Source organism: Coturnix japonica, chromosome 3 (genome assembly GCF_001577835.2).
Source record: "Coturnix japonica isolate 7356 chromosome 3, Coturnix japonica 2.1, whole genome shotgun sequence".
Lineage (NCBI taxonomy): Eukaryota > Metazoa > Chordata > Aves > Galliformes > Phasianidae > Coturnix > Coturnix japonica.
The window spans coordinates 39,721,195-39,735,773 of NC_029518.1; the positions used below are offsets into that span (position 1 = coordinate 39,721,195).

The window sequence follows — 14,579 nt, forward strand, 5'->3', positions numbered from 1 at the left end:
GTACATAATAAGTAATTTACAGCATGAAGTTCTGATACATTCCTGAAATTGTTTATGGAAGAATTATACAGGAAAAATGGAGGTAAAGAAGATGCAGGAAATTACACTGTAAAATGATGTATGCCATAAGCTTTGGGAACAACAGCTTAATTACAGCCAAACTATCCTGTCTGCTAAATTAAGAACATTAACAGTAATATAACTGGCAGATGCAGTTTCACTGTGCCCCTTGTCTGGCAGAAATTTCAGTATCCTTAAATATAAATAACAATTCCATAAACAGATTTTATTTTCATTTTGCTGCCTGCTGAGGATATGCTTATTATTTCCAAGGTACTTGTATGCAATAATGGACTTGAGGAACCTGTTCAATATTTATCTTGCTATTAAGGTCACTAGGTCAAGTAGTTTTAAAAAGCAAACGTATAAAAAACAACCCAAATATCTTTCTACAACTCCTTGAAATTTAATCCCACAGAAATCAGATGGAGGTATTGCTGGGGGGAGGGCTGGTGAAGAGATGATTAGTCCTGTTGATGTTCATTTGCATGTAAACAGCCAAGCTTTAATAGTAAGAAATTTGTTCCATGATGAGTAATAATCATGTCCAGATTCCTGTTGATTTCTGTCCCATCTTGTATATGTCTCACCCCTACCAAAGTAATTCCCAGTCATGGTCTTAAAGCTCCTGCAGTGCAGTAATTTAAGGCCATTTCTATTTAAATCTTCATACCCCATGCCAAAGCTTTCTTCTTAATACCTCTAATACTGTTTTAACAAGAAACAGAAAGCAGTAAACAGTGAGGGGTGATCCAAAAATAATGCCTTCTGTTTTATTAGGTTGGTCCACAATGTAAGAGGCAGATGTTAGTAGTACTGCAGTAGAGGTTGAACCTTCCCACCAGTATTCCATCACATTATGTTGTCGTGCAACAGATGGCAGCAGAGGGGCAGTCTGACAAAATGGCATCTGATTTTTAGAAGTGCAGCAAAAATGCATACATAGCAATGGTGACTATGTTAAAAAAAATAGCTTTTTTTTTTTTTTTTTTTTGTAGCTGAGCATTTGCTGTCAAATAATGTTATTGTGCTCTTTGCATCTGTTGTTTACAGGTAAAGAAATAAGAGCCAGTATTTTCAATTGGACCCAAGTAAGCTTCCTGTTAGCTAAGCAAAAAAAGATGACTGAAAAACTTGGCACATCCATACCCCTTGTGCAGGGATGTTAATCTATACCTCTCCTCTATCCAGCCAGCAGTTTTCAAATAACTTAAAACCCCAAAGAATGCTACATCTCTGTCAAGTGTAACTGAAATTGTTCAAGATAATCGAACAGTGAAGAGGAAAATGTTTTGGGAAAGACAGCGCACAGTCACACAATTTAAGTAAGAACGTTTTAAGATCTCAGACTTTACTTCTCACAACAAAGTCTTCAGACCACAGTATCACCCAGTGAATTAAAAGCAAATTAAGTAATTAAAACATAGAACTGGTGAAGCAGACTATGGGCATTTCCAGCTGTCAATATGTCATTAAAGAAAAAGGAAAGAAACAGTGAAAACAAATACTTTCTGAGTTTGATAGACTGGGATATATTAGTCAGACAACGAAGAAAGAACATGAACCTTAGAAAACAAAGCTTTCCACAAGGTTTTCATTTTCTTTTCAGAAAGCCAGGGACCATAGCATTAACTTCCATCCTGTACACCTTTTCCAATATAATGCATACAAATTCCAAAAAAAATACTGGCTACTAGAAGATACAAAACAGCTCAGTAGCAGAGACCTTTTAAAGCCACTGGCTCGAGGGAATGTTGGGATTGTACCTCAGTAACCGAAGACATCCTGCATCAATAGATTATCAAATTGTTTTCACTAACCCACTATAAGTTCTTCCTACTGAATGACAAAAAAAAAAAAAAAAAAAAATATGGAAAAGCTAGAGTAAAACCGAACAGTTTTTGCATGTAGCATCAACTTGAATGCTAAAATCAGAAGGAACTAGCATGCTCTTATTCCTTTAAGCTATGCAAGGGTTTAACTGAGTGACATTCTAAGTACTTTAATTGTAATTATCTAAAGACATAAGAAACAGTATAATCATTCACAGCCACTTATCAGAGTAGGTAAGATACGCAAAAAAGAAATATAGCTATTTAGTACAGTTACATATTAGAACATACTTTGCCTAATCAATTGTGCTACAGGTACATTACAAATGACAGTAGTTCTAGGAGGAGTCTTCTGTTTCATAACGAAGCCTGCACAGATACTTGTTTAAAGAACCATAACATTATCAAATATCCTGTGTTGGAAGAGATCCAAAGGGATCACAAAGTCCAGCTCCTGGCTCTGCACAGGACCAACCAAAATTCAAACACTATGTCTGAGAGTGTTGTCCAAACACTTAGTGAACAATGGCTGCTTCAGGAGCCTTTTCCAAGGCCCAACCACCCCTGGTGCAGACCCTTTCCCGAACCCCCCTGCTGCCCCTCCCGGGCCACAGCTCCATGCAGTGACTGCAGCTGTTACATATACACCTTGCCCTGCACCACATTTCAATACCAGTTGTTACTTTGGAAGTGGACTACATACAAAATAAGCACTTAGGTAAGCAGCAAAAACAGATTTCCATCTGATGAACCGCCAAGCCAGCCCTCCAGAAAACCAGTTGAAAATGACGCACTAATTACAGTATCTGTTTGAACAACAGGAGTAATTTTATAACATGAAGGATCAGAACACACTGATTGTCTTAGCCCCTGCTGATAAACTGCTTTAATTGTGCAGTTATAGTCAGGCAAATTAACATAGACTTTTGCTCCTACTGAGTGTCTAATGGTGGCAGTTCACAAGCCGCAAGCTGCTGAGGAAACATAATGCAACAAAAGAAATGCTGAAGAAAGAACGCCTTGTCAGTGAGAACAGTAGCTTACTTCACACCTGAATATTTTGATCAAAGCTTTCCTCCTATAGAAATAAAAGATCAACTATTTTAATTAATACAGCCACATTTTTACCATTAACTTCAATGGCAGACAAGTTAATGTTATTTAGTATGTCTTTGTTATAGAATAATAATGTATAAAGTAGTCTCTCCTCAAGACAATTCTGGATTAAAAAGTAGTTCTCCTCCATATCATTAAACTGTCAAACACTATTTAAGGCAATTATCTCGCAAATCTTAAAATACTTAGAAAGCAAACAATCAAAAACTGATGGCAAAAACAACCCAACATATAAATCTATAGAATTGGATTCTGTCCAAGGTCTCTTAAAGCCTCAACATAAAATCGGTTCTAAGGAAACTATTACAACTGCTGAATTTTCAATGGTGCCATAAGTGCAGCACTACTGAATACCACTGGTGTCCTGTTTTCAGCTGGGACAGAGTCGATTACTGTAGTAACACCTGCTAGAATCTCTAATATCAATTGGGATTCCTCTGCATAAACAAAATCTTTGGTTTTTTTGGATAAGTTGTTACAGGCAGGTTGGAGAAGAGAAAGTTAAACGAAAGAGAATAATTTCGAATTGTAATATCTGAACCTATGAAACAGCCAGAAATACTTTACTGCTGGGCTACAGGAGTGGCAGCCAAATGCAGGATAGAGGTTATGTTCAGAACAGTCAAGCCAAATGTCAAGGTCAGGCTGATGTGCTTGCAATACTGAAGTTCTAGCTGAAAGCCTGTATCTTTTACTGTTTGGGAATAGCTCTTTTAGTTCTAGACAAACATGTTGTCAAAACTTTACGTTATGTTTAAGAACATCAGTTAAAAAAAAAAAAAAAAAAGAGGATGGAGGAAATAATACAGTAATTTCTCACGCATAAGCTTAAGTGGCATCACAAAAATCCAGATCTTAGTGAAAAACAGGGTATTGGTATTGATATGATTATATCTTCCTTCCTCTTATTTCAATCCTTGGGATTAAACCTCCACTGAAGAATTCTGTCAGGATGCACAGAGGTGTCTGAATCAATCCTGCCTGCTGTAGGTCTGAAGGGAAAGCAAGAAATTTCTCAGGCATCTAGGCAGTTAAACTGTATCCTGAATAACCAGATTCAAATCACCTCTTATGCCAACAGGAAAATGTGGTGCTAACCATAAACCAAACTCTCATAGATGGTTACTAAAACAAATATTGCTTACTTCAGTACCTGTGCTTATAAGTTAGAACACAGGCCTTACGATCAAATTGGAGGAAAAGCTTTAACAAATCACAATTCCTAACCACTGAGATCACATTTGTTTTGCATTTTCCCTTCCTTCTTTAGAAGGGCTTTTTTCTTTGCACCAGCAACAGCTCTAAACCCATCTAGAGCCAGTTCAATGCAACAGCAAACTACCGCTGTCAGATTAGGTTTCTGCCTCCTTAGCAAGCAGAACTGGCTCAGTGACACATCCCAGAAGTAGCAGACTGAGCACAAAGGACGGCACAGAAATATACCTTAGTATGAAGCTGCCAACTGTCAGTCACACCTTCAGCAGAAGCACAGTCAGCCCGGTCACTGCCCTGCAGCAGGAAGCAGCAAGCTACTTACAGCAGGCAGGAGGATGAGGTAGTCCCAGGCTCTCCTTGACTTGAAACCTGCAGACATTCTAAGCACTTACTGACATTCCTTAAGTCAAATGTTATTCTACATAAATTGCTACTTAAAGTAGCAATGTGAAGTATTCTAAAAATTCATCTTCCTGTCACCTCAAGTTAGGCAAACAAAGTAATCAACATTCTCAGCTACAAATATTGCATCTCAGTCGCTCACCTGAGAAATAAGCACACTACACTCCATTTATTTAAAGAAGGATATGCCAAAAACAACAACAAAAGCAACTTATCTCCCACGGTATATAGATGAACATCAAGGAAAAGCCCATTTATAGAAAAAGAGCATTATTTTAGCATCTTCTAATTTGAATTTACAAACTCAACACTCTTTAAAAATGTGAAACAGCGAAATGGTTTTCACTGACTCTGTTTTCTCCTTCATCTTAGCGCAGCAGTAATAGTGCCCTGTTGCATAAGACATAACCCCTCCCCCCCAAGAAAAAAACTTTTGTAATTGCTTTGGAGTGCCTCCCACCAAGTGAATGATATAATTAACATCATGCCACTCAGTTATCTGCACTCCCTCATCTTTTCAGTGATTTCCACAACACAACTAAGTTCTGGATTTTCAGGTTTAAAGAAACACTACAAGCATGCCTTGTATTTTGAACTAGAGAGGGATGAGACCAGAAGCAATGCTCAGAGTTAATTCTGCACTAAGCTGCCCTTACAAAACTATTACAGAAGAGCTTTATCTTAATGACAAGGTACTGCTCAGCAGATTACTTGGCATAAATATCAACCCACCACTTAAATGGTAGCTAGTTCTGAGCAAAGCTTGACTCTTCTTTTTCCTCGAAAGTCAACTGGGTCTTTTGGAGAAGAAAAACAAATTAATTGACTAACATATAAAACTCAATTTCTGTAGAATGTTCTAAGCAGACATTATGCTAAATTCTGTGTTAAATTCATATTGTGTTAACAAGTATATATAGTTGCTGTCCAAACAGGATCCGAGCTTCTTTACCACTGGGAGACAACAGAAGAGCTAAATTTCAGTGTAACTTTAACCTATATTCTTATTGATTTGCTCTGCAGCTAGAAAGCTCATCCAATAACTGCAATGTTCTCAATGAAGTAATTACTTTCATATTCAAGCTGACGCTCCATTTGTACAGCTTTTCTGAAGGTGGAGAGAATGCTGACTTTCTTATTTTGGAGAATGGGATACATGAGCTTCATATTATCTGCTTCAGGTTCTTAATGTGGTAATGTATTTATGCAGTGGGTAAATATTGTAGTACATTGTTGCCCATGATTTGTCCTGCTTTTTATCAACAGTGACCCACAATCTGTGGAGCAGAACAGTGCCGAGTGGAACAAAGCACACAGAGGTTTATACAGCGTTTCTAAATGCTATATAAAGAGGTACTGTTCAGACAAATTTTAACACATTTAATATTAAACACGTTAAATATTAAATGTTATTATTAACTGTGTTAAATATTAAATGTTAATATTTTCTTTTTTCTTTCTTTTTTTTTTTTTTTTGCTAAACTATTTAACTGGCAAGCTTACACTAAAATAATTTAATCTTACAGTGATTACACAAGCCTGTATTTAAATATCTTTAGTTCTTAAACATTTTACTCCCTCCCTACTCCTGAGAAAGCTCCATTCTTTCCATTAATACAAAGAGATTTAGTTGTAAATAAATAACCCGGACAAAAGGCCAAGACAATTGAAAAAAAAAGATAATAATGCAAATTAAATAAATCAAAACTGCTATTAAAAAAGTGAAATTTCAGTTTGTTATAAAGAGAACAGAAAACTCCTGAAATTTATCACTGAGTACAGAACTGACAAGAAATATTCAAAAATGAGTTCAAGTTGATTCCCTGAAAGAGTTTAGAAATACTCTGTCAAATGAACTCGATACACAAACCCAGGGAGAGAGAAGAACCAGACCGAACATCATTACAATATGAAAACATAAAAGTATAGATGCAAAAGCAAATCCTCTATAGGGTAACCAGGTCCAAAGGCATTTATTTTTAATATATTCCAGTACATTATCAGTTATGTGCCAAAAATTATTAATAAAAATCAACTACTTCTAGTCCTTCCAAGACAGATTTCAAACCTTTTTTTTTTTTGTTGTTTTTTCGTTGGTTTTTTGTTTGTTTGTTTGTTTGAATGCCTATTATGTACGCTTACTTGTTCCCCCTTCCCCAAATTTTTATAGCTTAAATTATCATACTTCTGAATAACAAAAGTCTGGAAGTAAGACACTAAGGCTGGGAAGTAAAGGCCATTATTTGCATGCTTTTTTGTACTCTGCAACAGTATCATCCATCTTAGAAAATACCACTACACAGTGCATGAATTGAGCATAAGAAAGGTGGCTTGCCTCATTCTAAATATTTCCTCCTCCTCTGAAAAACACAAGTATAATCCCCCTTAAATGAAAATGCAACTCAGCAACAGATTAAGACATTCACAGATACTTCCTGTGACATCAGCTTCTGACCTACTACTTTTTGACTACAGTCACATCCGTCCCAATCCCTTCCTTTTTCAAATGGGCACAGGTATTAATTTGTCCACTCTTTTGGATCAGTACATCTTCTTATTAGTTTCTGCTAGTTTAGTATTACTACTAATTATTATTACCTTTTTTTTTCAGTCAGATTAGAAAGCAACAACAGCCAAACAAGTTATCAGCAAAACAGTGAAGCGATGTATGAAAGACTTGACTATCCCCTCTCACTGGCAGCAAGCTGTCAAATTAGATTAGTTATCCCACTGAAATATACTTCCAGATTAGGAGAGCAAGACCTAGCTTCCTCCTTGTCCTCACTATAGTAGACCCGTAAAACGCTCAAGTGCCTCTCCAACAAGGTAAGTTAAGAGAAACAGTCCTAAGCAGATGTAAACCTCTACTGTTACAAAACAGCAAATTCTACACTTTTGTTGATAAAGCCAACGAGAAAGTCCAAAAGGTAACTATTTCCTAACTATAGGTTTGAAAGTTCTTTATAAAGAATTCCTAAAAATCAGGAAAAAAAGTGTCAGCATTCTACTCATCATTAATATCATGTGGAGGCTACATACGCATGCTGCCAACAAAGTTAAAACAACCTTACACATTAGCTATTACATTTAAACCTTTGCACTGTATTATGACTTATGAATTCATCAGATATTACAAGTCATTGTAACTACTACCAAATAGGAAAAAAAACATTCTGAAAGAGCTGAAAAATTCTAGCCTTTCCCCAGAAAAGAGCTCTGGCACTTCACCTAGTGGGCAGATCCACAGCTGTGCCTCACAGTCCTCAACTAGCATCCATGTAGTATCATTCATGGCCAGAAAGTCCTGTCTGTTTCAAATGCCTGCATCTTTAAAATAAGAAAACTTAGCATATATTCCATATTTTGTGTGTCTGAAAATTGAGTTGGATAGACCAGAGAATCTAAAGATATTATAAGCATCATCTATATAACCCATTGAGATTACACAGTCATTCAGCTCAACTAATTCAAACTGCACTTTGCCTAAAGCCAGCAGTTCCACGGAGTTTAAGCTATCTTGAAGTCAATGCTGCTGGTCCCACCTTGACATTCCTTCATGCTTGCGTTCCAGTTCATGGCACTGGAAACATGAAGAAAAGTTTCCAGCTTTAGCATTCTGCTGGTTTAGCACTGGAACAGCTCATCAGTCATACACATCACTACTAACTTGCACCAGGAAGGAAAAATGTATTCCTAGCCAGGGCTGTGTGGAATAGTACTAGACAAAGTGTTGGCTTAAAATTGTCATAAAAACAGCACTGAATTGCTTTCTGATACACTTAAGGGAATCAGATTTTCTCACGAGCAGTAGTAGGACATTAAAATGTCACCAATACAACTGCATAGTTCCTTCCTGCACCTCCAACACAACTTTCAGCAAAGAGAAAAAAAAACCCCAAACTGCTTTAAAAACACAAGCAACAGCTTCAGAATATAGCCAACATGAGGTCTCAGAAATGCCCCCAGCACAAAGATAATTACAGGTTTCAGCCCAGTACATAAGAGATTGTTGAACTTATTGGAGAATGCTGAAGAGCTGATTACTCTAACAGCAGTTGGAAACAGCACCATTAGGTCATCTTAAACTCATATAGTTTCACACACCAGCTAGGTACGTGCTGTGCATAACTGAAGCCTGTCTATTAGCAATAAAGGCTTAAATGTATTTTTTTTCCTAACACCAAGCATACAAAGCAAATCCACCATTTGGGGAAGGGATAGTTGAGGTTTCTTTTCAACCAGGGTCTCCTCAAGTTGTAGGCAACTTGCACAAAACTACTGGAATGTTTACAGTAATTAAAACATTTACTTGCCTCTACCTCCAAAACTGCTGGATCATGGTTGTCTCTGCTCTTAAAGGAGACCTGAAAAGCAAAAAAAAATTGGGCATGTGCCCTATTTTGCTTCTTTAAGATGCTTAATAGAGGCATGAAGGGTTGGAATTAGCATTTTTATTTTATTCTGTGATAGACAATTTACTCCTTCTCATTTACACTTGAGATTTAAATCCCAAGAAACCAAAAAGCCGTAAGACAACCTGGGTAATTGAGAACAAGGTAAGATTCAACAGATGTCACAGAATAAAGAACTTCAGTTCCCCTGCTCCTTTTCCCTAGTCCCCTGCAGTCTACTCCACTTGCATGACTGCTAGCACAGTAAAGGGATTCTGTGTTAAATATTCCTGCAGTCACCTCTGTCGATTTGTACATTCACTGTAAATTAACACTATACAAGCTATGAAAAGAAAATAAGTTACTCCCCACTGAAATTCAGATATATTTTAAATTTGTAAGATAAAAAGCAATCAAAAAAAGTTCAAGTCATTTTCAGGGCTTCTTAATGTTGTGAAAAAGCAAAATAAGCACAAATAGAGTTTTTAGAGTTGTTTGCAAATAGTAAAGTGAAAAAATGAGAATGAGAGGAGAAAAATAAACAACCCATGAGCTGAATGACTGTTAGAGAGCCAAAGATGTCTTTCTCATACACTATTAAAATGGCTGTAAAATACAGTTTTTATGTGCTACAACGATACAGTCAACATAAAAGCTGCTATCATTTTTCTAAAATAAATGGTGTATTTCAGCTGATAGGAAGATACTAAATTGCTTTTTAGTAATAATTAATATTATTCATGTTAAATGCAAATAAGCAAAGAGGATAGTTTATTCTAATATCCATCACTGTCAAGGCAAGCCTAGTAGCTTAAAGGCAAGAAAGCAGGGAAAAGACTTCTTCAAGCTTTGTCTGCATAACATGCATGATGCGTTACCAGACTGCAGATAGTTACAGGTACCACCATTCTTTAAAACAGATTCATCCTAACTTTTCTCAAAATAAGTTTTTCTTATAAATGAAAAATTACATGGCTGTAGCTACCTTTATACATTTTATTCTTTGAACAGAGCATCAGTTTAAAAGATAAGACAGTTATCACAGATAACATTCAGTGGTTTAGAACCTTTTATTCCTTTCACTCAGACTTCAACAAAGTAATTTCTATGTATGAGATGGGAAAGACATGAAGTTCAATTTTTATTCTAAAAAGGGAAGTCTAAAGCTTTGCTTATGAAAAATATGTAACCATCAAGAAAAACAAAAGCCTTTATGAGCAGGGAATGAGATCTTGCTGTACTGCTAAACCTGAATCAGTCAGCCTCATCACCTTTCTATGACAAAAGGGTACTTTATTTTGATACCCTCGGATCAGAACACCTGGTGACACAGGATACAGCATAATAAGCATTTCTTTCAGGAACAGCACTGCTGCATAATTTTTTTTTCAGATAACATGAACTCCAAACAACAGCAGGCCAAAGACCTGAGTATCTTCACCTCAGGTCTGCTCCTCAAATTAGCCCTGTGTAATTGCAACAAGGATTATAATTTTCCAGATGCAACGTGCATCAGATCCCTGCTGAAACAGTACAAGCACTGAAGAAAATTCTCCAACAGTGAAAAATTCATACTGTTTTTTTTATTGTAACCGTGAGATAAACTCTATCAAGAGCGTGGAATTAAAAAGAAATAAAAAGAAAAAAAAATAGAAAAAAATTTACCTTTACCGATTTTAAAACATAGTAAGTCAAAACTGAGAAAACTGGTTTGTAAGAATAACTTCTAGCTTTACAAACCAGAGAACTACAGTCTCATATACAAGATTATGATCTCAAAGTCAGGAAGAAAAAAGTTCACAGATTTATTCTTTTTCCTCCTGTCACTTGAACAAAAATCCTCCCCATCTAAATCTTCCTGATGAATTAGGTAAAATAAACTAGGAGTCAAAGTGAAAACTGTTGAAAGTAGTCAGTCTCATACCTCAGTACCATGGAATCTGAAGTTTAACTCTTCTAGTAAGCTTATTAATTCACAATTAACTCTCATTGAAAAGATCTGTCCTGACTCTGCTTCTTCCCCTTTGCTGCTGCTGTTGCTTAAACAACTTCTCAGGAAGCAAATAAAAAAAACCAGCACACTCCGTTGATTCGTTGATTTTTAAGGATGCCTTAAAGCTTTCAACGGGAACAGATCTTTAGAACAATCCAAATGTAACACCATTGCATTCAAAAAAAAAAAAAAAAAAAAAAAAAAAAAAAAAAAAAACACCAAAAATAACCCAATAATTTTGTGGTAGCAAGATTTTTTTTTATTTTTTTAAGGATTAACTTATGAAACCCAGGAATTTCTCTGCTTTAGAGTCTACAGTCCTCTTCAATTATATATAATTGTACAAAAAATGTTAAGACTCTTTGAATTCAAGTCTGATTCAAATATATACGTGGGTATTTCAACATCTACTGTAGAATAAGCTAGGGAAAAAAACACTACACGAGTATATCACATCAAGTTAATTTTAAGGTTACTAAACAAACCATTGACACTAAAATATCCTACCCATTTTACTAATGTTTTAGTCTATTTTACTCTGCAACATCTCCCACCCACACAGATACTTATCTTGTGATGACCCCGTTAAGTAACTATTTCATATAAACCATTAAATGTAGAGGAATTAAAAAAACCTGAGGATAACCTACAGGAACCGTAAGGATACTCCTGACTGATGGCACATGTGAAGCTTCTCCACAGCACTGCAAAGCAATCTGAAATAAATTTCTCTTCTGCTATACATTACAAAAAATGCCTAGATCATATACTTGCATTAAGTTCTTGCTACAAAATCATATGGTCTCATAGGATAAAGAAACTGTACTAAAATGCTCAGAAAATTTGGAAAAAAAGATCAGTAGTAGTTTCTGATAATATTTTTCTCTGCTGTTAATAGAGCATGTTTAAAATAGTTAAGAAATAACAACGATTTACAAAATTTTTAGTGTATGTCATGTATTCAGCCAAATGCATGTAGTGCAAGACTGTATACGACCTGATTTCCACACTGTCCAACACCCCACCCAAACTCTGCAGGTAAAGTTAAGACAATTCACTTTTGCAAGCAGAACATCATCCATCTCTTTATGTAAGTCTGAAACTTATGGAATTTTAGACACTGAACAGTCAGTAGGTAATATACAACTATTCAATATAGCAGCACTCAAGATCCAGGAAGGAATGAATGGCTACACTGCAGTTGTAATGTACAAAAAAGAATAGGAACAGTACATCTTTTATAAAGAAGCTGAAAGAGATGAACAGGATAAAACACACAGATAAATCAATGGATGAATAAGATACTAAAAAATAACTCAGAATGCCCAACAACAATTGAATCACAGAAAAACCTCCCATTTTTGAGACACAGGGTATCTTGAAATGAGATGTGTTCTAAAAAAATGGCCAAGGTAAAGCATCACATCCAGAAAATATAAAATTGGATCAGATTTATACTTTGGGAATGAAGAAAGGATTAAATCAGTTAAGCCACAGACTTATCAATTGTCATGTTTTTCAAGCAGCTGAAAACCAATATTGCATTGCTCTAATATAGACACAAAGTAACTTACCCTGTAAAGTATGGATTTGAAAATTGGTGGGAAAGGTTAAGAACACTTTATCAACCACTACTAACACAAATGAACTTCAAGGGTTGTCTTAGTTTCAACTGGGATGGAACTGTTTTGTTCAGAGTGTCTGGCATGATGCCATGTTTTGGTTCAAGGAAAGATACAACACTGACAATACACTAACATTTCTAGGTTAATGCTAAGGCCCAAGGCTATTCTCAGCAAAGGGCCCAAGGAGCTGGGAGGGAACAGAATTTGGACAGCTGACTTAAAATCGACAGACATATTCTCCACCATATGACATCATGCAAAAGGAGTTTTGAAGAGGATGAGAGCTCTCTTCTCCACTGCTGAGGGGGCTAGCTGGGCATTGGTCAGGGAGTGGTGAGCAACTGCTTGTGCATCACTTGTTATACACATAAATAAATACAAAATTTTTGTCATTAATATCATCCTTTTCTCTACCTTAGAAAACAGTAATAGGATAAGCATTTTTTGTGGTACGCAGACATATTCACAACATGGTTAAAGTAACACGGTAGCTTTGTCTACATACACGTCCTATCAGCTAAGTTATCCCAAGATACTGAGGATTCTGAAAGTTCTCTATGCTTTAATGTTCATCCCCACCTCCAAGTAATTACATAGCTCTCAACACTGCAACTACTGTCTCTGCTGATATGAAGACAGTCAACAAACTGGAAATCAAAGTGGCAAAATAGCTAGTTTGACACACATGAAAATGAGTTTTTTCAATTGTACAACCTAAGAAGCTATCATCACAGAAAATGTATTTGTAAAAATCACATAAATCAGCATTTATGAATACATTTAGGGGAAATAAATATACCGTCTACTACTGCTGTCATGATTCCGTGGAGACAGCACACTGTTCTCAGTTTTCATCTGATTTCTCAGACCAGATCTTGTTCATCCGATCAATCTTACTGTAGAATTTCATCTCCTGTTGGCTATTGCTTTGATTGCACCATATTTTCTTTGTGTCTTTAAAATCCACTCAGTCTCAAATTTGTTGCACAGCTGATTATACTTGTTTTTTTTTTTAAGAAAAAAAAAATAGTTTAGCCTCCTCAAAATAAGAAGTTTCTCCTAAACTTCCAGGCCAATAACCAAAGCCCAGCGCTCCAATGATCCAGACTTGTTTCTCAGTACTCTTCTGGAACTCAGGCAGTAGCTACTATGGGTGTGCTTCATCCAGAACACTGCTTACAGACTACAAGGAAAATGATCAAACTTAATGAACAAAAGGTTCCCCATAATTAAAATGTGAGTTCTGTGTGCTTATGTGCCATCCAACCATTTAGGAGCCCAAAAACTTAGCTCAATTCTCAACAGTAGACTACTTCCATTTTTACATGTTTTAATACATGCACAAAGGGTGGAGGACACTCTGTGAAGCCAAGTATATGGGAAAAAAAAACAACCAAACCAAAAAAAAAACAACTTTAAATTCAACTTAATGGCAGAACTGTTATACAGTTAAGTGGTATATACACCCTTGATCATAGGGAGAAAAGAATTCTTGGAGACTTACAAAAAAAAAACTTCAATAAATTAAGAGTTCTATTAGAGTACACCTCCAATACACCATAGGCCATTACATTTCAACAGAAAAAGAACTGCTCTGACAGTAATCATCGCAAATTGGTTTAGAGCATAGACAAGGTCATCATAACTTGACTCGGCTAATACATGCAATTAAAGTTTGTTTCTGGATGGATTCACAGTTTTTTGAAGATGATTCCAAGTCATGGAAAAGCTCATCTTAAAAAAAAACCTCTTAGCTTTGAGGCACAGACATACTTTTTTTTTTCCTCCTTCTCTTTCACAGTCAATTTTTAATTTTTAGCCCCTGGAGAATCATGTCTGTCCAAATGGTTGAGAAAAAGGAGAAAATGATTAAAGGACCTCAGTTCCTATGGAACTGCACTCAAAAAAGCCTCAGCACAGAGAACACTTCATATACCAGATACAC

General features: G+C 36.1%; 1 protein-coding gene across 11 annotated transcripts in view; it reads right to left on the minus strand.

Moving 5' to 3' along the window:
• QKI (QKI, KH domain containing RNA binding) overlaps window positions 1–14,579 on the minus strand; it is a 138,069-nt gene that overhangs the window by 53,002 nt on the left and 70,488 nt on the right. For 5 of the 11 annotated variants that reach the window (XM_015858036.2, XM_015858029.2, XM_015858030.2 and 2 more), the window contains exon 4: window positions 8,939–8,989. The exons of 5 other annotated variants lie outside the window; for them this stretch is intronic. In XM_015858036.2, coding sequence (XP_015713522.1) covers window positions 8,939–8,989 — 51 coding nt within the window. The remainder of the gene's footprint in view (window positions 1–8,938; window positions 8,990–14,579) is intronic. One more of the 11 variants, XM_015858031.2, reaches the window with a different exon arrangement.